General features: G+C 36.7%; 1 protein-coding gene across 1 annotated transcript in view; it reads left to right on the top strand.

Moving 5' to 3' along the window:
- Positions 1-23,119, top strand: part of LOC103255949 (rab proteins geranylgeranyltransferase component A 1-like) — a 33,243-nt gene that overhangs the window by 2,260 nt on the left and 7,864 nt on the right. Inside the window, exons 2-3 of the mRNA XM_008053855.2 lie at positions 13,992-14,131; positions 19,835-19,995. Of these exons, the coding sequence (XP_008052046.2) occupies positions 13,992-14,131; positions 19,835-19,995 (301 nt within the window). The remainder of the gene's footprint in view (positions 1-13,991; positions 14,132-19,834; positions 19,996-23,119) is intronic.

Here is a 23,119-nt window from a genome sequence, read left to right as displayed (position 1 = left end):
TAAAGTTGCATGTAGTATTAACATAAAACTCAAGTTCTGAGAGAATGGTTGTGTTAGTCTGTGGGCATTGTAACATCTGCCTTGGGTGTTAAGCCTTATATGTATAAAAGATCGCTGAATAATTAAGGTATTACTGTAATTGCAATATGAACAGAGGCCAATGTTGCATAAGTTGGTATTTTGATCCACTGATAGAAAATCATTGTCATCCAGTAATGTGCAGTCTTTCTAAGAGCAACCTTAGGTTAGCCTAGTTATGGTATCCTTTTTAAAGTAGTAAAGTTACATTTTATAAAATCTATAAATCACATTAAATTCCCATCCCCTTAGCTAATTTGGTTTGTTATTGAGATCAATAAATATTTGAAATGTATTTATTTATTATGCTTTTCAAAGTTAAAAAAAAGCCATAGTTTTTCACAAACATACAACATCTTTCAGGACATAACCATATATATATTCCTACTCATCTTTTCTTACATCCTAATGAATTTAATAATGAGATTTATTTTCTTTTAGGGTCATTCATAAATGAACAAAACTATCTCTGTAGCCCTTCCATTTGACATTCAAGTTCACACTCTTTATAGTACTTAATCATATTCTAGGTATTTTAAGTTTTTTATATGCATAATAGGCAGTAACAGCTGTTTTATTCTAGGATTTAATGTTACGTGATGTCACATGTTATTTATCTGTGATATGATTATATGTTTGTGAATATACAATGAGAATATAATATATAATAATGAATAATCCAGAATTGTATGCAGATACTGGTTTATATACTCTTTTCTACTTTTATGACCTACTTTGAGTATGTTATATAACTCTCAAAAAATGAGTTTACATAAAACAATTATGGGTGCCTTTTTTCTTTTTCATTTGCTTTTTGAAAAAGTGACATTTTAAATTATTTTTATTAGCATTGTCACAAAACAGAGTTGATTTTACAAGTATACTGATTTTTCCTCCTGATCTTAACTTGTTCTGTTTCTGTTTTGTTTTTTTCCTTAAAATTTACTGAGAAATATAAGCTAATCCTGGAGTTTTTTATGGTTGGATTCAAAAATTAAATCGTGTGCCAAATGTCATCAAACTCAGTTCCTCACTCAGTATCATTACCAAAAAAAGCATTTCAAAAAAATGTTTCTGAGCTTTTGTCTTTTTAATACAGTCATATATTCCTACTTGTGCTATTTCTGTTACATTTGGCCTTTGTGCCTATAAGAAAGATATGTTATGTGCTATATTGATCCCTAAATAAATAAATAATGAATTTCTAGTTAGGGTGCCCAACAGGACAGGTTGACCAGCCTGTACATAAAGATTATTTAAATGCATTTGGGGCAATTTTTCCTACCTGTATAGAGTGAAGGACTGCTATGTGTGGTAAACTCAGAAGCTTGAGGAATAGACTTCCAATCTTTTTCAGCAAGCATTTACTTTGGTTTTACATTCACATTTGTAATGCCATCAATTGTTTTTCTAATATGTCATCATTGAAAGAATCATGGCTGATGAGTACGGAATTAGATTCATAAAACTTGATTCTGGAAGAGTTCCTGTAAATGAACTAATTTTCCCCCTTCTAGTTAATCATGAAACCAGAAAGATAAACTGATTTGGGCAAGTAGATAGAGCAGAAGTAATACCAGAGCCACATAACCATCCTATAGTGTGTCACTCAGCTATTGTACATTACACTTGTCACTTTATAATGAACTCATTGTGAAAAGTCTGAGTAGAAATTCCATTTTGCATGTGTTTCAAAACAACAACTTATAAGAGATATCAGTGTTCCAAGTCCAGGTTTGGAGAACTAAAAAGGTATTGTTATTTCTACTTGTGTTTTGAGTTATTTCTGTCTTCTGAATTTCAGATGCTCTTTTTTTCAGTGATACTGATTGTAACTGGCACTCTGTTCATCAAAGTTTTTCAAGTATAACCCTTTTGTTCTGGGAAATAAAGTTTATTTTGCACTAAGTTATATTTAATGCCAATACAAATCTAAGTATATTGCCAACAATGCAATTGTGATAGAGAATATATTTTGTCATCTGTTTAGCCTGTTACAACTTTTAATTTTTTTCTTATTATAGAGATGTGGGGTACTAGTGAGGATTAACTACATAGGTAGGCTGCGTGCAGGTGAAGTTTGAGCTTCGAATTGGCCCTACCTGGAAGTGGACCGGGTACCCTTTGTGTTGTCAAGTGCCTCCCAAACTACTCCCTCCTTCCCTGTCTCCCTCAGTAGTGCTCAGTGACTGCTGATATCCCCATTGTGTTTATATGATTATTGTTCAGGGCCCACTTATGAGTGAGAACATGCAGTATTCAGTTCTTTGTTTCTGTGATAGTTCATTTAGTATGATGGTCTCCAACACCATCCAATTTGCTCAAAGTCCATGATTTCATTCTTTTTTATAGCCACATAGTACTCCATCATGTGTATGTATTACTTTTTTTTTTATCCAGTCCATTTTCAAAGAGCAGTAGACTTGGCTCCCTGGTTTTGCTGGTGTGAATAGTATGGCAATAAACGTGTGTGCAGGTGACATTTTTGTAGAATTATTTGTGTTCCTCTGGCTATAGTCCCAGGAGGGGGGATTGCTGGATCATATGAAAGATCAATTTTTAGTTATTTTAGAAATTACCACACTGCTTTCCATAGAAGTTGAACAAGTTTGCTCTCCCACCAACAATGTAGAAGTGTTCTTTTTTCAATGCACCCACACCACCATCTGTTGTTTGTTGACTTATTAATGAAAGCCAAACTCACTGGAGTTAGGTGGTATCTCATTGTAGTTTTAATTTGTATTTCTCTGATGATTGGTGAGGTTGAACATTTTTTCATGTGTCTGTTGGCTGCTTGTATGTCTTGTTTTGAGAAATGTTTGTTCATGTCCTTTGACTACTTTTTAATGTGTTTTTTTTCCTTTCAATTAATTTGAGTTCCTTATAGATCTTGGATGTTAGGCCTTTATCAGATGCATGGCTTGCAAATATTTTTTCCCACCCTAGGGGTGTCTCTTTAATCTCTTGATGGTTTCTTTTGCTGTGCAAAAGCTTTTCAGTTTGATGAGGTCCCAGTTGTCTATCTTAACTTTTATGGCATTCGCTTTTGAGGACATGGTCAAGAATTCATTGCCCACTCGGATGTGCATAAGGGTTTTTCCTATGTTTTCTTCTAGAATTCTTATAGTTTGAGGTTTTACGTTTAGGTCTTTAACCCATTTTGAGTTGATTTTTGTATATGGTGATAGGTAGGGTCCAGTTTCATTCTTCTGCATGTGGTCAGCCAGTTTTCCCAGCACCATTTGCTAAATATGGTCTCTTTTCTCAGTGGTTGTTATCGGTGGCTTTCTTGAAGATGAGTTGGTTGAGGGACTGTGTTTTTGTTTCTAAAATCTCTGTTCTGTTCCATTGGTCAATGTGTCTATGCTCATACCAATACCAAGCTGTTTTAGTTACTGTAACCTTGTAATAAAGTTTAAAGTCTAGAAGTGTGATACCTCCCACATTGTTCCTTTGGCTGAGGATTGTTTTGGCTATTCATGCTCTTTTCTGTTCCATATGAATTTCTGTATTGTTTTCAGGTCTGAGAAAAATGATGTTGATAATTTTATGGGTATTGCATTGAATCTGTAGATTACCTTAGGTAGGATGGATGTCGTGACAATATTGATTCTTCCAATCCATAAGCAAGGAATGTTTTTTCATTTGTTTGTGTCCTCTCTGATTTCTTTAAGCAGTGTTTTGTAGTTCTCACTGTAAAGGTCTTTCACTTCCCTAGTTAGGTGATTGCCATAATGTTCCTTTTTTTAATGACTCTTATGAATGGGATTGTGTTTTTTATTTGGTTCTCTGCCTGCCTGTTGCTGGTGTATAGAAATGCAGCTGTATTTTGCACACTGATTTTGTACTCCAAAACTTTACCAAAGTCATTTATCAATGCTAGAAGACTTTTGACAGAATCCCTTGGGTTTTCAAGGTATAGAGTCATGTTGTCTGCAGAGGGATAACTTAACTTCCTCTTTTCCTATTTAAATATCCCGATTTTCTTCTCTTGCCTGATTATTCTGGCTAGAACTTTCAGCACTGTGTTCAACAGGAAGGGTGAGATTGGGCATCCTTGTCTTATTCCCATTCTCAGGGAGAATGCTTCAGATTTCTGCCCATTGAACAAAGTGTTAGCTGTGGGTTTATCATAGATAGTTCTTACTGCTTTGAGGAATGTTCCTTCTGTGCCTAGGTTTTCAAGGATTTTTATCAAGAAGGTATGCTGGATTTTGTTGAATCCTTTTTCTACATCTAATTATGTAATCATGTGGTTCTTGGTTTTACATCTATTAATGTATTCAATTACATTTATGGCCTTGCGAACGTTGAACTACTCCTAGATTACAGGAATGAAGCCCACCTTGTGATGGTGGATGTTCCTTAAGATGTGTTGTTGGATCCAATTTGCTAGAATCTTATTGAGAATTTTTAGGTCTATGTTCACCAAGGAGATTGGCCTGTAATTCAGTTTTCTTGTAAGGTCTCTGCCAGGTTTGGGTGTCAGTATGATGTTAGTTTCATAAAATGAGTTGGAGAATTGCATCATTATTGATTGCCTAGAATACTTTCAATATGATTGGTATCAGCTTCTCCTTTTATGTCTTGTAGAGTTCAGCTGGGAAGCCATCTTGTCCAGGGCTTTTTTGGTGGGGAGATTTCTTATGACTGATTCAATTTCTTTGATTCTTCTTGGTCTGTTAGAATTGCAGTTTCTTCTTGTTTCAACCTTAGGAAGCTTTGTGATGTCAGAAAGTCCTTCATTTCCTTTAAGTTATCAAGTTTATTTGCATGCGGGTGTACATAGTAATCTCTGAATAATGTTTTTAATTTCTTCATGGTCAATTGTGACTTCACCTTTTGCCTTTCTAATAGTGTTTATTTGGTCTTTCTCTTTTTCTTTTATTTGTAGTCAATCTGGCCAGGGGTCTGCCAATCTTACTTATCCTTTCAAAAAACCAGCTTTTTTTCTTGTTCTTTCTATGATATTTTTGTTTTTTCTGTCCTGCAATTGTGATTCTATCTTGGTGATCTGGGTTCTTTTGCTGAAGTTAGTATTTTGGTGGTCTTGTCTTTCCAGCTTCTTTAGGCGTGACATTAAGATGTTTACATTACGCTGGCATTAAGATATGATCTTTCTGTTTTCTTGATGTGTGTGTACAATGCTATGAATTACCCTCTTAACACTGATTTCATGGCATCCTAGAGATTCTGATAAAATATGTCTTTATTTCTAGGAATCTTTTTATTTCTTTATTTCTGTGTCTACCCAGAAGTCATTCAAAAGCATGTTGCTTGGTCTTTGTGTGTTCTGGGGGTATCTTGTTGGTGGCAATATCCATTTTTATTGCACTGTGATCTGTGAAGATGCATGGTATTATTTTGGTTCTCTGAAATTTGTTTATGCCTGATTTATGTCTGAGAATGTGATTGATCTTGGAGTATGTTTCATGTGCTGATGAGTAGAATGTATACTCTGTAAATGTTGGGTGGAGTGTTCTGTAGATGTCTATTAAGTCCATTTGATGAAGCATCCAGTTGAATTTCTCGATCTCCTTTTTAGGTTTTTGCCTCGGTGATCTATCTAAAGCTGTTAGTGCAGTATTTACATCTTCAAGTATGATTATGTCAGAGTCAATTTTCTCTCTTCGTTTCCTTAGTAATTGTTTCATAAAACCTGGTGCTTCTATGGTGGGTGCATATATGTTTAAGTTAGATATTTCTTACTGGTGAATTGAGTCTTTTATTCTTATGTAGTGTCCTGTGTCCTTTTTAACTTTTGTTGGCTTAAAGGCTGCTTTGTCTAATATCAGCATAGCTACCCCTGCCTTCTTCTGTTTTGTGTTTACCTGCAAGATCACTTTTCAGCCTACAACTTTGAGTCTGTGGGTGTCCTTTGCAGTGAGGTGAGTTTCCTGGAGGCAGCTGATTTTTTGATCATGGTTTTTATCCAGTTTGCCACTTTGTCTTTTCAGTGGTATATTTAGTCCATTCATATTCAGTTTGATTATTGAAATGTGAGAACTGATCCCTGCCATGGGACTCTTAGGGGGTTGCTTTGTTTTCTTTTAACCTTTGTATTTATGTATGTATGTGTGTTTTCATTTTTGTGGGTACGCTGTATGCTTTGTTAATTCTGTGTTTGCCTGTATGTTTGTGATGGGCATGACTGTTCTTTTTATTCTGTGATCAAGACCTCCTTAAGCATCTCCTGAGGGACTGGTCTGGAGGCAACATATCCTCTCAGGGACTGGATGTCTTTGAAGGATTTTAATTTGGTATCACTGATGAAGCTTAGCTTGATGGGTTATGAGATTCTTGTTTGGAATTGCTTCCCTTTTAGAACATAAAAAGTGGACTCTAGTCTATTCTGACTTGTAGTGTTTCTGCAGATAAGTCTGAAGTGGTTCTGATGAGTCTTCCCTGGTAGGTTGTCTGACCATTCTCTCTCACTGCCTTTAGGATTTTTTCATTCATGCTTACTTTTGGGAGGTGGATTACTGTTTGTCTTCTCATGTGATCCCTTGCATGGGTTCTCTGAATCTTTTGTGCTTGAATGGTATTGTCCTTGGCAAGATGAGGAAAGTTTTCTTGGGTGACCTCATAGAATACTTGTTCCATGGTGTTCTCCATTTCCCTTTAAGTTTCAGGGATACTATTCAAGCATAGATTTGGCTTCTTGACATACCTACATCTCTTGAAGGTTTTGCTTCTTCCTTTTGGGTTTTTTCCTGTTTTTAACAGATTGGTTTAAGTCCATGTTTTAGTCTTCAAGCTATGAGATTCTTTACTCTGCTTGATTGATTCTACTTCCTGTGCTTGCTACTTTGTTACTTATTTCAAGGATGGAGTTTTTCATCTCCATTATTTTAGAATAGGCTTTAAAAAAATTGACCAACTCTGCTTTTACTTCCTGTACAACTTCATTGTGTTTCACTTCTTTTTTTCTCTTAGTTCCTCTTAATTTTTTCTATCCAATATCTGATTTCTGTGGCTGTCATCTGGGGCAGGTTGTTCTTGGTGTTTCCATTGTTTGTGTTCTGATGACTGTTTTATCACACTGTCTCCTTAGGATTCTGAGGGTTCCCTGTGTTTTTCTGTTGTTTTTTCCTCATTTGTGACAGGCCTCTTTTCCTTCTATAATTCTGACAGTCAGTGAGAGAGGGAGATGCATTCACTTCTGCTCCTTGCTCCAGGTTTCCATTATCGCATGTTCTCTTTCCCACTGTTAAACTAGTAAAACAGTTTGAACCAGTTTTCAGCCCCAGCTGCCTGTGACCATGGCTGAAAGGGGGTGAATTGACTCATCTTACACTTCCTCACGTCTTCACCAGGTGAGACTTCAGTTCCTGTACCAGCCTGGAACATGACAAGGGTTTGGGTGCCCAGTTTCCTGCATGTGCCATGGCTTTCTGGTCTCTGTGTGTACAAAAAGACCTTTGCTGGGTGCAGGGTGTCTCTATGGCTGGGTCCCTCCTCTTTGCCTTGCTCAGCAAGAGAGGTGCTGGTCTTTTTTTCCACTAGCTGGGGGTGGCGGGTGTGCCGATCAGATTCACTCTACAGGTGTTTTTTTGTTTGTTTGTTTTCCTGCCTGGGAGCTGGCTGCCACACCAGCAGCCGGTGGGCAGGGGTGTTTTTTTCCACTTCACTTGGCCTTTGGTTTTCCCCGACTGTACCCTGACCAGGTTTCTTCCCATGTGAGACTGACAGCTCCCACACAGCTGGGAGTTGGTGAACTGACTCAAAAAATCTTAGAATCACTCACCCCTGTCACCAGCAGAGCTTCTAACTTTGTTCGACCTTGGAACAGACAAGGCCCCATTATGCCTTTAAGCAGTGGCTAAATGAAGTAAAAGGAGCATAGTTTATAGACAGTAAAATTAGGGTTTATTTTACACAGTTAAATTTTAGTAGAGATGTGACACGTTCTGCATGTTTGATTTTGAGTTTACCTTATAGCCTTGAGGTTTTTAAAACTTTTTGCTTTTGTATCCCTTGAACACTTGTTAATTGACATACAGTTTTTCATCAGAAATTTAAAATAATTGCGAAGAATATAATTTCTAACATTCTAAATATTGATTTGTAGTAATAAAACTATAATGTATTCAATAGAATCTAAGTATGTGGAATATTTAAATGTATCCAATGTAATCTATGTGGAATATTTTATATTCATCATCCATTTAGAAAATAAATTGAAATAGAATTTTTAAAAATTTACCTAGGGTTATATATTTTTTTTGTTTGTTTTGTTTTTTGAATTGGAGTCTCACACTGTCGACCCGACTGGAGTGCAGTGACACACTCCCAGCCACGGCAGCCTCAACCTGCTGGACTCCAGCGATCCTTCCACCTCAGCCTTCCAAGTAGCTGGAACTACAGGCACGTGCTACCACGCCTGGCTAATTTTTGATTTATTGTAAAGATGAGGTCTCACCAAGTTGCCCGGGCAGGTATCGAACCAGCAGGCTCAGGCAATCCACTCACCTTGGCCTCCAAAAGCACTGGGATTACAGGCTGAGCCACCGAACCCAGCCTGTTTTTAAGTATGAAAAAATTTATCTGGATTGGATAATCAATACAATTAGTATTTACACAAAATTACTCCAACTGTCATAAATACGTTACTGTTTTAATAATTAATTATTAAACATGGAAAGTAAAATGTATTGAAATACATCATTTAATGAAGTGGAAGATAGGAGGAACTGAGCATCTGGATGATAACTCCCTTATAGTTATTGTACCTCATGAAAAGCCCTCATGTATCCTTGTACATGTCCTAGTTTAAAGACCACTGACTTAAGTGACTGGCTGCACCCTCTACTTGATAGTATTACAGGCACACAATGTCAAGTACTCTGCATGCAAATCATGAGGGTTTGAATTCCATTTCGGAGTCTCAGCTCTTCCTTTTACTAATTGCATGACTTTAGTAAATCTACTTAACCCATTGTCCTTCTGTTTTTTTCATCTGTACAATGAGGATAACAGTTGGCTATTGCACAAGTGAAATAAAATAATATTTGAGCCGGGCTTGGTGGCTCAGCCTGTAATCCCGCGCCTTTGGGAGACTGAGGTGAGTGGATTGCCTGAGCCCGTGGGTTCGAGACCCGCCTGGGCAGTGAGACCTCATCTCTACAATAAATCAAAAAATCAGCCGGGCGTGGTAGCACACGCCTGTAATTCCGGCTACTCGGAAGGCTGAGGTGGAAGGATCGCCGGAGCCCAGCAGGTCGAGGCTGCGGTGGCCGGGAGCGGCCACTGCACACTGCACTCCAGTCTGGGCGACAGAGTGAGACTCCAACTCAAAAAAATAATAATAATAATAATATTTGTAATATGCTTAGTGTCTGACACATGCATGTTGAAGCTGTACAATCAAATCCAGATATTATTTTAAAATTCTTTTTGAGAATTTTATGGATATATGTTAATGTGTCTGTAAGCGTTTCTCAGGCAGATTTAAATAATTTGAGGATTATCTGTTGGTACTACTCTTGGCTCTTTCCTGGTAGATCAGAAAATTTCATACCAGAAACTAGTCAAATATCCCCCACAAGTATGTATAAATATTGGTGTGGTCATGCATGTCTATTCAAGCATGTGAGTACTTAATGTTCATACATGACAGATTGGCAAATTATTATTAGCAACAAACATTTATTGAACACTCACTCTAAGTAAAAGTTGCATCTGACAAAGATCAGAAAAATTTACTTTAAAGCTTGTCCCTGCAAAGAACTTACAAAAGGTATCAATATCAATAACTCAATTTTGAAAATAATCCAAATTTTAAAACAATCAGCAATTTCTTATTTGAAGAGAACCAAAATGAATTCAGAGTCACCTATACAAGGAGGTGACTTAGGTAACAGGAAATGCAGAAAATGGAGGAGGAAAAATAGTTGTTCATACTTTCGATTTGTTGATCAATGAATAATGCAGCATACAGACATTAGATTTCAGGTTATGAATGTCTTTAATTTGTCATTCTATGAATTGCTATAAAACTCACTAATCACAAGATGATAATCTGACTTCACTACTAGAAATTATTGTTAACACTATTTGAGTTGAACTCTGTTATATTTGTAAGACATAAGGATATACTTACTTAAGTGTATTTCTTTAAAATATATATCCTGTTTAACAGAACCAATAGTTTAGTCATTGAGATATTTTCCAAAATATACTTTTTATATCCAGGTCCATCTGCTTTTTCCCTAATAATCATTAACTGAATAGGAAGGAAATGGAAAATTGAGAACTTTGGCATGAACATTAGTATTTTGTGAGACTGTGGGATGAGAGACAGGACAATTTGTCTTCTGTGGATTTCTGACCTTTGTAATTGAATATCCTGTTTAGTTCAGTAATTATCTAGGTAGTTTACGTCCCATCCTCATAGTTTACAACACTTGACAAATATAAATTAATCAGGAATGATTTTGTTGTGACATTTATTATACCTTTTGAAATAGTACCATATGTCCTACAATATCCCAGAACTAATGGGGATCATTGTTAAATTCATGTAAAAACAATGCTTGAATAAAGTAGATCTTTTATTAGACCATAAATAATTCAAGAACCAACCTAGAATATTACTTCCTCTGGTGAATTTAGGCTGGGGGAGGGGAGATTACAAAATTTTATTTTAGTTCCATGGTTATTGAGTCCCTCAATTTATGCTTAGGTATATATTTTTAATATTTGACTATGGAACAAATTTTGATAATGAGAATCTTATTCTGATGTTGGCTTTCATGATAAAATTTGAACTTTCTTCCTGGAGTTTAAAAAAGAATCTAGTAATCTGAAATAAACTCTTGGAAAAGAAGTGGTTATGTCTTTCTACTGGTGTACTAGGAGAGAAATTTCTCGGCATTTACTTTTCTCTCATTATTCTGTCTCTCTCCAAGCAAGCCCTTTCTAGGACCATAAGAACGTTTCTCATTTAAGAATGCCCTTAGTCCTTTTTTGCACAAAACGGAGAACTTTTCATCTCTCTTTCAACTTTGTGGCATAGGCCTTTAAGAGTTCTAACAGAGCAGGGCGCGGTGGCTCAGTCTGTAATCCCAGCACTTTGGGAGCCAAGGCGAGAGAATTACCTGAACCCAGGTGTTCGAAACCAGCCTGGGCAACTTGGTGAGACCTCATCTCTACAATAAATCACAAAAACTAGCCAGGCGTAGTGTCGTGTGTCTGTAGTTCCAGCTGCTTAGAAGGCTGAGGTGGAAGGATCACCTAATCCCAGCAGGTCGAGGCTGCAGTGGCTGTGAGCGTGCCAGTGCATTTCAGCCTGGGCAACAAAGAGTGAAACTCCTACTCAAAAAAAAAAAAGATTTCCTACAGGGTCTCCCATCTCACTCACCTCCAGAAAGGATTTCTCTCTGTTTCCCAGGCTGTAGTGCAGTAGTGCTATCATAGCTCACTGCAGCTTTGAACTCCTGCGTTCAAGCGATCCTTCCACCTCAGCCTCTCAAGTAGCTGAGACTACAGGTGTGTGCCACCATGTCTAACTAATATATTGCCCAGGCTGGTCTCAAACACCTAGGTTCAAACAATCCTCCTGCCTCAGCCTCCCAAAGTACTGAGATTACAGGAGTGAGCCACCACACCGAGCCCCCTCTCACCTTTTTTTTTAGGGTGGGATACAAATTCATCACTTTTTCAGGCTTTAGTATCTGGTACCTGATGCTGCTTAAGGCTAGACATCAGGTGCTTTTTGGGTAACAGTGCAGGCATTAGGGTCAGAGCTGACCCCTCTGACATTGTGGAAGGACTGACCTTTTTGCCTGCCCTTCACCCCCACCCCCACTCTGCCAAATTGGCAAAACCTAACTTTTTCATCTTCCTCCTCCACCACCCACATGAATCTGAAGCCCCTTTAACTCCATCCAGAGGAAAAAAAACCCATGGAACTGAATGTCAATACTCACAAAAAGAAGGGATGAGCTCCTGGGGGTGTTGTGAGAAACTAGGAACAACTAATGTGAGTAGGAGTATTGGGAGGTGGGGAGTTGCTTGGGGGTAAGAGTCCTGGAGGAGGTTGGTCATGTGGGAGTTCTAGGAGTGGATGATGCAGGTGCACACGGAGGGGAGCTCCCATGCATCCCATCTGAGGATTTAAAGGCAGGTTTCTCAACATCAGCACTATCAACATTCTGGATGGGAGCATTCTTTGTGCATGTGTGGCTGTCTACACATTGTAGGAAGTTTAGCAGTGTCCCTGGCCTCTATCCATTAGATGCCAGTAGTGTTCCACCGGTTGCAAGAATCAAAAATGTGTCGAGATATTGCCAGATATCCCCATGCGGGTGGAGGTAAAAATCACTCCAGATTGAGAAACACTGCTGCAAAGTTTCCAAAAGGCTGCTGTTCCTGAAGATGCAATGGTTTTACACAGCAATAAGGTGTCATGCTGCACACATTTTTCTCTGGATCACGCGGCCTTGGTCAACCAGCAGGAACTCGATTTGGGTAAACAGGCTGCACTATGCTTCCTTCCAGTGTTAAGTGCATGACAATGTAGTGACACTGATGTACTGTCCATGGCTCATTTTGATCCCTGGACCACCATGGATATCCTGTCTTCTTCCATGGACATAACTGTTAGTCAAGATTACCAGTAGACAGTAAACCTGCCCTTGGGGAAACTGGATGAAGCACGACAGGCCACAAGCTGAGGCTCCAAAGGATCTTTTGGGTTTGTTTTTGTTTTTGTTTTTGAGTTGGCATTTCACTCTGTTGCCCAGGCTGAAGTGCAGTGGCACACTCATGGCCACCACAGCCTCGACCTGCTGAGCTCAGGTGATCCTTCCATCTTAGCTTCCAAGTAGCTGAAACTACAGGTGTGTGCCACCATTGCCAGCTAAATTTTTTATCGATTGTAGAGACGAGGTCTCACCATGTTGCCCAGGCTGGTCTCGAACCTGTGGGCTCAGGGAGTCGTCTCACCTCTGCCTCCCAAATTGCTGGGATTACAGGCATGAGCCACCATGCCCAGCCCCCAAAGGATCATTCTAAGGCCATGAGGGTGGAGGGGATGTGAGCCTAAGTGGCTATGTCTAGATGAGTCTAGCTGCATAAAAGGAGGGTGAGCCACCCTGGATAGATTTGAGCCAACATCACTTCAATCTCTGTCAGGTTTCTCAAATCCATTCTAGCCTCTGGATTGTCTTCCCTGAAATTGCCTTCAGAATGAAAAAAAGGGGAAAAAAAGAGTTCTAAGAGTTAAGCTACAATATTTCACTTCTGTAAAGAACCTTTTTTTTTGTACTAACCTAAACATTCTCCAAGGTTCAGTCCCCATAAATCTGTTAATACAAAAGTAAAGTGACTTGAAATTTCTGATTATAGACTATTTTTGCCTATGCCATTTTATGGCCTTTCAAGTATTTGTATCATTTTAATTAAGCCAACAATGTTCCCCCAAAAGGTATTTAGAGAACCCTGTAATGAATAGATGATTTGTTGTTAACTTGTCAACTAAGCGTGTATAAATGAATCCATCTGTCTGTAGTATATGAAGTGTGTTCTCTTAGGTAAATACTCTATTTTCAATCTTTTTTACATAATTATTTGTTTAGCAATCCTTCATTCATCTTCTTTAGAAATACCATAAGGACAACCTAAGCTCTTTTCTCATTTTCAAACAAATGTTGTTTTTTTTAAACTTTTTACTCTGTCTGTTTTACCAAATTGATATCACCTGCTACTTCTTCTTGGGTGAAGTGTGATTTATTTTAGCTATTAGTTAACACATATTTTAGCTATTTAATTAACATATATAGCATAATGTTAGGGTTTTACCTTGTCCCTCTATCACTAGATTATAAACTCCTGGAAGGCAGGAGCCATGACTTGTTCAGCTCTCTATTACCCATGATATTTGCTTAGTGCCTTCAATATGAATAAAATAGATTTGTGATAAGCAGGAACTCAAAATATTATTTTTTAACAGATTTGGTTCATCTGACTTGTGTATCTTCTAAAACAGCAAGAGGAGATTTAGAGCCAATTGTGAAGAAATTGTTTATTCCATATACTGAAATGGATATAGGTAAGAAAAGTAATTGGTGATTGATGATGGAAAGGTAATGTAACCATCATACTGTTCTTAAATATTTCATGAAGATTTCTGTAATCGGAACTGAAATGGGATGTATTCAACAACAACTCACGTGTATTACTAAGATGATTGAGCACAGTGTCTGCTTAAACATAGGGGAAAATAAATGTTAAAGGAAAAATATACATCACACACACACAATAACCATAAATAAGCACAAAAGTTTACATTTATATGTGTACATACATGCACAGAAACAAAGACTGTCAGGAAATCTCTCACTTTTAGTGAATTTATGGGCAATTTTTTTAAAATAATATTCTTTATTGTATGAGTGGTATACAAAAAGCATATATTTTTTTATCAGAAAAAGTTATCTTCCTCTAAGAAAAAAAAAGTAATTTGAGTAACAGAAGATTGAAATACTAATTGGCAAATGTAGGAATCCTTCCTATCTAATAATCATATTTTAATATATAATGTGCTAGTGATGTGATCTCTGCAGTACATATGCTGCTTATTCATAGTGGGAAAGTGCTTTGCTTACCATGAATTTTTAAACTTTTTTTTCTCATATAATAGGGTAGATCTTGCAGCTGTGAATAAAACAAATAGGGTGTATTTTGTGTGTAAGTGACCAAAAAATAGCCTGATGGATGTTCATTTTTATGAAGTGAAAGTGATTTTCATTATAGGATTTGCATGTTCAGTTGAAACTTGGTCACTCTCTTCATCTGATTCATATGTCTTCATTTTCTTTGTATATTATGTTTGTTCTGACAACCATTTATTTACTCTTACCTATTTGACTTTTTGTTTTAGCTCATCTTCTATGTGTGTTGTTTGTTTTCTTAATGCAGAGATGGTACATAGGAAAGGTCTTATTTACATAAGTCTTAAGACAAACTGTTCTGTTCTCAGGAACTAATTTCGGTATATTTAATTTCATTGTGAGCTGCCCAAATAAAGTCCTTCAGTTTGAAAATGTACTTTACAGCCGGGCTCGGTGGCTCAGCCTCTAATCCCAGCACTTTGGGAGGCTGAGGTGAGTGGATTGCCTGAGCCCGCGGGTTCGAGACCCACCTGGGCAACTTGGCGAGACCTCATCTCTACAATAAATCAAAAATTAGCTGGGCATGGTAGCGCGCCTGTAGTTCCAGCTACTTGGAAGGCTGAAGCGGAGGGATCACCGGCGCCCAGCAGGTCGAGGCTGCGGTGGCCAGGAGCGGCCACTGCACTCCAGTCTGGGTGACAGAGTGAGACTCCAACTCAAAAAAAAGGAAAATGTACTTTACTTTAGTTTGGGATTTAATTTATAAGTTAAATTATTTAGCTATAATTTATTAATTTATAAATTACTTACAATTTATGTTTTTTCATTTGAAAGTCTTATAAATATTCAATTAGTGTTAAAAACTTCATCACAAAGTTATAATATATGCAATATTCCTAACTCTAATATATCCTTTGGCTTTAATTCCAACTATACCTTGCTTATAAACACCCTGAATTTCTTTCTTATTTCTGAAGTTTTTCATAATTTTTCTGTTGTGATAGCATCTTGTGGTGGTCCCAAATAATACACTAAATTCAAATCCAGTATCATAACTCCTTGCTTTTTAAATGCATTTAAGTTTTCTTATTTAAAAAGTCAAGCTGGGGGAAATTACATGCTTATTACTTAGCATCTTCTAGCCATTTTAGATTTTTAAACATTAATCTTAATGAGTAAAGTGATCCCATTTTGAAATGATGTATTGTTTAGAACCTGAGTGAAATTCTTTAGTAAGAACTATGTGATCAGAGGGTTCTTTGGGTGCACCGAGGCACTGAAAAGCTAGTTTTCACTGACACATAGGCCTTTTTATCATCAGGATGAGGTAGTGGTCATATTTTAATTAAAATGTCAGAACAAATACTGTTGGAGTTCTTGAAAATGAATCACCAGATAAAGTGAGCACTGGGCCATGGCAGGTCAAAGAGGCAAAGTCACCTGGAGAAGAGAACTCAATTCATTTTCCTGCCTAAATGAAGAAGGAACTTTATGGGCAATATTAACTTTTAATACATTCTTCTCTGTAGCAGAAGCCCATATTTACAGATTGATGGTTTTAATATTATGTTTTGATTATTTGACAATCATATGAAACCTTATGCTTTAGGGCATTTTAAATATAGAGGATGCCCCCCAGAAAATACACATTTTAAGAAAAGAAAAAGCTGTGTGGAAATTGTAATACTCAAAAAGAGGTATACAAGCCATGCTTGACTTCTCCAATTACAAGAAGTGCTCAAAAGTGATCAGTGTCTAGATACTTCTGATTATGGTAAACATCTGTTAACATCCCTTAAAATGTGTGTACATTTTTTTTTTTTGGCACCCTTGGTATTTTACTTGAAAACATGTACAAGAGGAATAATGTTATTGTGGCTTATTTTTTATTCTTTTTGAGCTCTACATTCTATGTGGTACTGTGCTTCATAAACCTTTGTGAAAGTCAGCCTAGTCACCTTGCAGGAAGTTCATTTCTTGGAAAAGATTATATTCTCTTTTCAACTACAGTACTTCTTTGCCAATGTATCTGAGAAATTCTGGTTAGGATTCTGAAGGAATCCTCTCTCTCTCTTTTTCACTTTTAAAGTATGAACCAGAGCTCTTGAGATATTCTCTGACTCAAGAAGCAGTTGTATTAATACTTAGCAAGAACCCTACTTGTCAGGTTTCATTAAGAGTAGCAAAGATTTCTAAACCCATCTCTATTTCCCAGCCCAAAGAAATGCAGGTATCTTATGTTTAGTGCACCTGGTTCTACAGGTGAGAAAATGAGGTAATGTACCATTCATATGTACATTAATTCTTCCAGATTCCAGGAATATTCTTTAGAGCACTGAGAGAGATTTGTAAAGTGAGCAATATGTTCCAGTCTCACTGGTAGAACAAGAGGTTTCCTATTTTATCCATAAAGCTGAGGTTTTCAGTACAAGTGGAAGTAAGAACTTGATTAGCACTAAATCTTGAAACGTCTAAAGTGTAGTGTCATCACTGTACCATCTATTTTTATTTTTCCCTCCATTGTGTACAGCCTGTGTTGTCTCATCCTGTCTCACTCCCTTCCTATCTCAAAGAGCAGCACTGCCTAAAAACAAAAATTCCCCTTATATATATAGTTTGAAGCTGGAAGATGGTAAGAATGTTAAATAATTGTTGGAAACTAAAAACAAATGTCTTACTTTAATTATTTTTGTGTGTGTTGTGTCCAGATTCAGTCAGGGCTATCATAGTCTCTACTACTCTGCCAGTATTACTAAAATAGTTTACTCTCTCCCTAATCATGGCATAAAACTGTACACAATTTCTTGCTTTTATTTGGTGTGCTGTAATTGCTTTTCTTCTTCTTACTTGATTCTATTTACCCCAGTTTAATTTGCCCAGGAGCTTATTCTAAATTTCCTATTACATCTTTAGTCCTTTATACTATCAAATTGAATGAAATGAGCTATTGCAGAAAACCATTTCTCTCCCCTGGCAACTTGTGGTGTATTCGTAGCCAGAGCTCAGCAACTTTAATATTTTGACAATTGCACACTTCACAACTGGATGTTATTTTTCCAACTATCTCACTGCCTTCCAGCTGACCTCAAAGAAAGATGAAGCAATTATATGTCTCTTAAAGGTTTTAAGGTCAAAGTCTGATGACTCCCTTGTATCTGGAGCATTTATCTTCAGCCTGTTAACTTTTCACCTTCCTTGTGGTTTCTTTTCAAAGCCTCAACCTCTGTGAAGTTTCTTTTTTTATAATCTATTGGATTATTCATTTTCTCCAACTTATATTGAGTGAAAGCACTCCTCTGAGCCAGCTCTTTTATGAAATACAAGAAAAATTCTTATAAAGTATTTGCTTAGAAATGGAGTGGGCAATATTAAAGGCCTTTCAAACCGTAGCCCACTTCTCAACAATGCTCCCCAAGTCTGGTGTCACAAATCATAGGTGGTATGTTTAAGTATCTTCCCTTAAGATTTAGTGACACTAAACTCACAAGTTTAGTTACTAAAAGCCGTATGATTTTAACTGTGAAATATGAGTATATTATGTTTCTTTATTTTGTCAGTAAATAAGTTTAGCCACTTAACGTGTGCCTACATGAAGTTGGTGATGTCTTTGACTCATAGATCTTAGCATTAGAAAGGGGCACGTTAAGAAATCACTTCTTCCAGTCTAAGTTTCTTCATCTTATCACACTAAATAATTATAGATTATTCAGGATGAACTAGAAAAATGACATTTGGTATTTTTGTTGTAGAGATATTTTAAATATAATAAAATCCTTTTATCCTGAATTGAATATTAAGGCTTTCTTAATTGAATACTGCAACTAAATGAAAATTTTTCTATGTCAATTACCAATTTCATAACAGTAGTTAACTAGATAATTATACCTTTAGCTTTTTCTTTATGATGCACAAGGTGCCTCATGGTCTTGTAATCTTCATAAACATCCATTATTATTATTGAACAGAATTTAAATTTGTGTTCAGATTTAGGCTAAAGAAAACTCTATCATCATCATCATTAAATATAGTTACAGCAATGTTCTGTTTTCAACCAAAGAAAATTTAGTTATAAAATTTTTAAGGAAAAAAGGCAAAGAAATGATTATCAAGACAGCAAGAAATAAGCTTTAGGCATTGTGGTTAATAAGGTTGAACTTTTTATAAGCACATCATACTTTGATTATACCTGAAAACAGGATTAAAATCAATCCAGAAGTTATTTATTGAGCATCTTTTGTATGCTAGACCCAGTATTAGTAAAAAAAAGAGAGGAGAGTTAGCACTAAGTCTACTTCATCTATTTATCCCCTGCTCTTAGCTCAATGCCTGTCACACATAAAGATGCTTACTATTAAATGAATGAACATGTGCTGTAAATGATATTCAGCCTCATGACCTCATTTTTGTTATTTGTTGGCTGCTATTAACTTTAGAATGTGACTTAGGATATCAAAATTTATGTCCTATATATACTATTTTTAATAACTTTATTGAGATACCATTCCCATACCATGTGATTCATCCATTTAAAGTACAAAATTCAGTGTTTCTTTTAGTATATGACAGAATTACCTAAACACTACCACAGTCAATTTTAGAACATTTCCATCACCCCCAAATGAAACCCCATACCTATTCATGGTCACCACCCTTTCCCTTCAGCCCTAGGTAACCACTAGTCTTCCTGTTCTTCCTGTTTTTCTGTACATTTCATATGTGTATACTATTGACTTACTATATAATTTAACAAATTGGTTTGTCCATTTGAAACACAAAAAAATCAATTTTTGTTATCTTGTCACGTCATAGGAGTAATTTAAGGATGAATGTGATCATAAGCACTTTGATACTGGTGAGGAAAGGTAATAGAAATTCAAGGGAGCATGATTGGAGTTAAATCTAGTTAACTTACTAATCAAAATAAATTTTAAAATCTAACTCATCTTAGGTTAAAAAGCTATCATTGATTGAAATATCATACATGTACATCATACATCATACGTGTGTATGGATGCAGATTCCTAATTGTTTACATACAAAGCTCTTATTTACTTATTTACAATGTCTAGTCATGACTTAATTGATAATAGGCTACGTAGTGTAGTGTTTTTAGAATATAAATAATTTATTTCTACATTTAGAAAATGAAGATGTTGAAAAGCCAAGAATTCTGTGGGCTCTTTACTTCAGTATGAGAGATTCTTCAGACATCTGCAGGAGCTGTTATAATGATTTACCATCCAACGTTTATGTCTGCTCTGGCCCAGACTGTGATTTAGGAAATGATAATGCAGTCAAACAGGTAAGCTGTTGGTGTTGCTAAGTTCTGTATTAAGTTGGTGTAGTAGAGAAAAGGAGGAGGAAAAGAAGACTAGAAAAGCATCTCTCTCATTTAATATCATCTCCACAATTTGCTTCAAAATGTTCTTTCTTTTCTATGAACTACAAAGCTACTTTTAATATACTTTAAATACAGTATCAGATATTTTCACTCTCTTGAATGTAATGATGCATTAAAAAGAGATTATGAGTTCCACTGTAGGAATAAGGATGGAAGAAACACATATTCAGTTAGGTTTGGCTCAGCCTATAATCCCAGCACTTTGGGAGGCTGAAGTGATTGGATCGCCTGAGCTCACGAGTTTGAGACCAACCCGGGCAACTTGGTGAGACCTCATCTCTACAATAAAATTAAAAAATTAGCCAGGTGTGATAGCGTATGCCTGTAGTTACAGCTACTTGGAAGACTGAAGCAGAAGGTTTGCTGGAGCCCAGCAGGTTGACGCTGGGGTGGCCTTGAGTGTGCCACTGCACTCCAGTGAGACTCCAACTCAAAAAAAAAAAGAAACATATAAGCCAGGCTTGGTGGCTCAGCCTGTAATCCTGCACTTTGGGAAGCTGAAGTTAGTGGATTGCCTGAGCCCGCGGGTTCGAGACCCGCCTGGGCAACTTGGCGAGACCTCATCTCTACAATAAATCATAAATTAGCTGGGCGTGGTAGCGCGCACCTGTAGTTCCAGCTACTTGGAAGGCTGAGGCGGAAGGATCACTGGAGCCCAGCAGGTCGAGGCTGCGGTGGCCGGGAGTGGCCACTGAACTCCAGTCTGGGTGACAGAGTGAGACTCCAACTCAAAAAAAAAAAAAGAAACACATATTCATAAAATTTAATTTATAATGCCAGTAGTCTAAAGAAACATTGCTTCTAATTTAAACAGTTGGACTGTCACTATATTATTTTGAAATGCACAAACTTAGTGTTTTTTCCTTGTTAACTTGAGTCATTTCAAGAAGTGTATAACTAGTAAGGCATTAAAAATGTAATTTTACAGTGGTCTTAATGCATTTTTTTGTCATGGAAAACTATATGCAATATGGTTTTTCACATTTAACACGATTCCATTATTGTTTTGACACGAACCTGTATCCCAAGAGCTATTACATCTGTTGAGGGGTATAATAAATCAAGGTAAAAGTTTGTAATAACCCTTTTGGGCAGGGCTATGTAGAAGTACAGGCTAATGAAAGCTGCCAAAAAGTAAGCTACTATTCCATTAAGCTAAAGATTCATATGCATACACCAATACACGTCTCTGCCCTTGACGGGAAGAAAAAAGCAGAAAATATTTTTTGAGGTACAAGTCTAAACTTTTAATAGGTTGAGCTGGCACATCTGTCTATTGAATCAATAAATGGGTAATTTAACATTGTTCTAAGACCACAGATGGAACTTTCATTCCCATGAGTGGCAAGGATCTTGAAGTAGCAAATGTCCTCATTGAGCCTTTAATATAATTATGAGTCATAGCATCAAGGCTATGTATGACTATGACCATGATCTAGACTTCTGCAGTTTTTTGCCAGAGTTCTTTATGTCTAATCTTCAGAGTCTATGGTGATCCTGGATAATCATATTCAGTCAGTGACACCAAAGAACAGTAGGAAGTCATACCTCTCATCCATCATTCATTCTATTATTTTTTTTTATCACGTACCATTTGCTGAACATTGTTAGTTTAATAAGAACCCAAGATGGCTCAATATCTGCATTTATAGCTTTAAAATGATCAAGTCACTTTTACTTTGATGTTACAAGTTTTTGTAAGCACCACCAAATTTTTAACCAGGTAGCTAAGGTCATTTTTATCCCTGAATGAACTTTAATTTTTTCAAACCAAAATGGAAGACCTTTTAAATAAGGGCTTATAATACAAATGCTAATGTGATCTAAACTGCATGCTAGAAGATTATAATTAAAGGATAATTTTATCATGAGGTAATTTGCTTCCCAAGAAGATAACCTTCAGAGATAAAGTGTTATCAGAGCCAAAAACAACATAATGCTAATTTTGGTACTAATTATTATATGCTATTAAATGTAAGTAGTTTTAAATTTGTTATATACCTTTTATCCTTCTATGGAAGTTTTGGGAAAAATATAATGCTTACATTAATGAGCATTATTAATATTTACAAGTACCCAGTTCATTCAAATAAACTTCATTCTAATTCCAGTGTATCATCCTGTGATTATCCTAGTTACTAATTGGTGATATCTGATGACTGGTAGTTTTCAAATGAAGAATGTTATCTATAAAAGCTCTCAGGGCATTGCCTAGGCTTTGCCTATGTAGAAAACATAAGCCCTTGCAGATTTCTTTCTTTTCTTTTATTTTCTTTTTTGAGTAGGAGTGTCACTCTAATGCTTCATTTTGCAAGTTGGCAAGTTACATCTTTTCTTTTTTTTTTTTTTTTTCCTTTAATCAGTATTTTTTATTATGGTTTTGTGGGGTACAGTTAAGGGTTAGGTGTACAATGACGTTTCATTCAGGCACCCTGTAGATAAGAAGTGTTTTCCCATCCCCCGACAGATATTTGCTACTGTTAATCCCATCCCCCTCCCCCCCTTAGTTTCCCAGTACCATCCGTCATTTTCTCATAGTATTGCATTGGATGTTCAAGGTCCATTATATGAGTGAGAACATGTGATATTCGGATTTTTGTTTTTGTGAGAGGTCACTCAGTATTATAGACTCTAGTTCCATCCAGGTTGCAGCGACATTCATGATTTTGTTCTTTTTTATGGCTGCGTAGTATTCCATCGTGTATATGTACCACATTTTTTAAATCCAGTCCTCTTTTGATGGGCAGCATGGTTGTTTCCAGGTTCTTGCTATTGTGAACAATGCTGCGATAAACATACGTGTGCAGGTATCTTTTTTATAGAGTGATTTGTGTTCTTCAGGGTATATTCCCAGTAGGGGGATTGCAGGGTCATATGGAAGGTCAATTTTTAGAGCTTTTAGGAATCGCCACACTGCTTTCCACAGAGGTTGCACTAGTTTACACTCCCACCAACAGTGTAGAAGTGTTCCCTTTTCACCACACCCTCTCCAGCAGCTGTTATTTTTTGAGTTGTTGATAATTGA

This window comes from Carlito syrichta, unplaced genomic scaffold (genome assembly GCF_000164805.1).
Source record: "Carlito syrichta isolate Samal-C Ts95f unplaced genomic scaffold, Tarsius_syrichta-2.0.1 Scaffold288754, whole genome shotgun sequence".
Taxonomy (NCBI): domain Eukaryota; kingdom Metazoa; phylum Chordata; class Mammalia; order Primates; family Tarsiidae; genus Carlito; species Carlito syrichta.
This window is presented reverse-complemented; position numbering and strand designations above follow the sequence as displayed.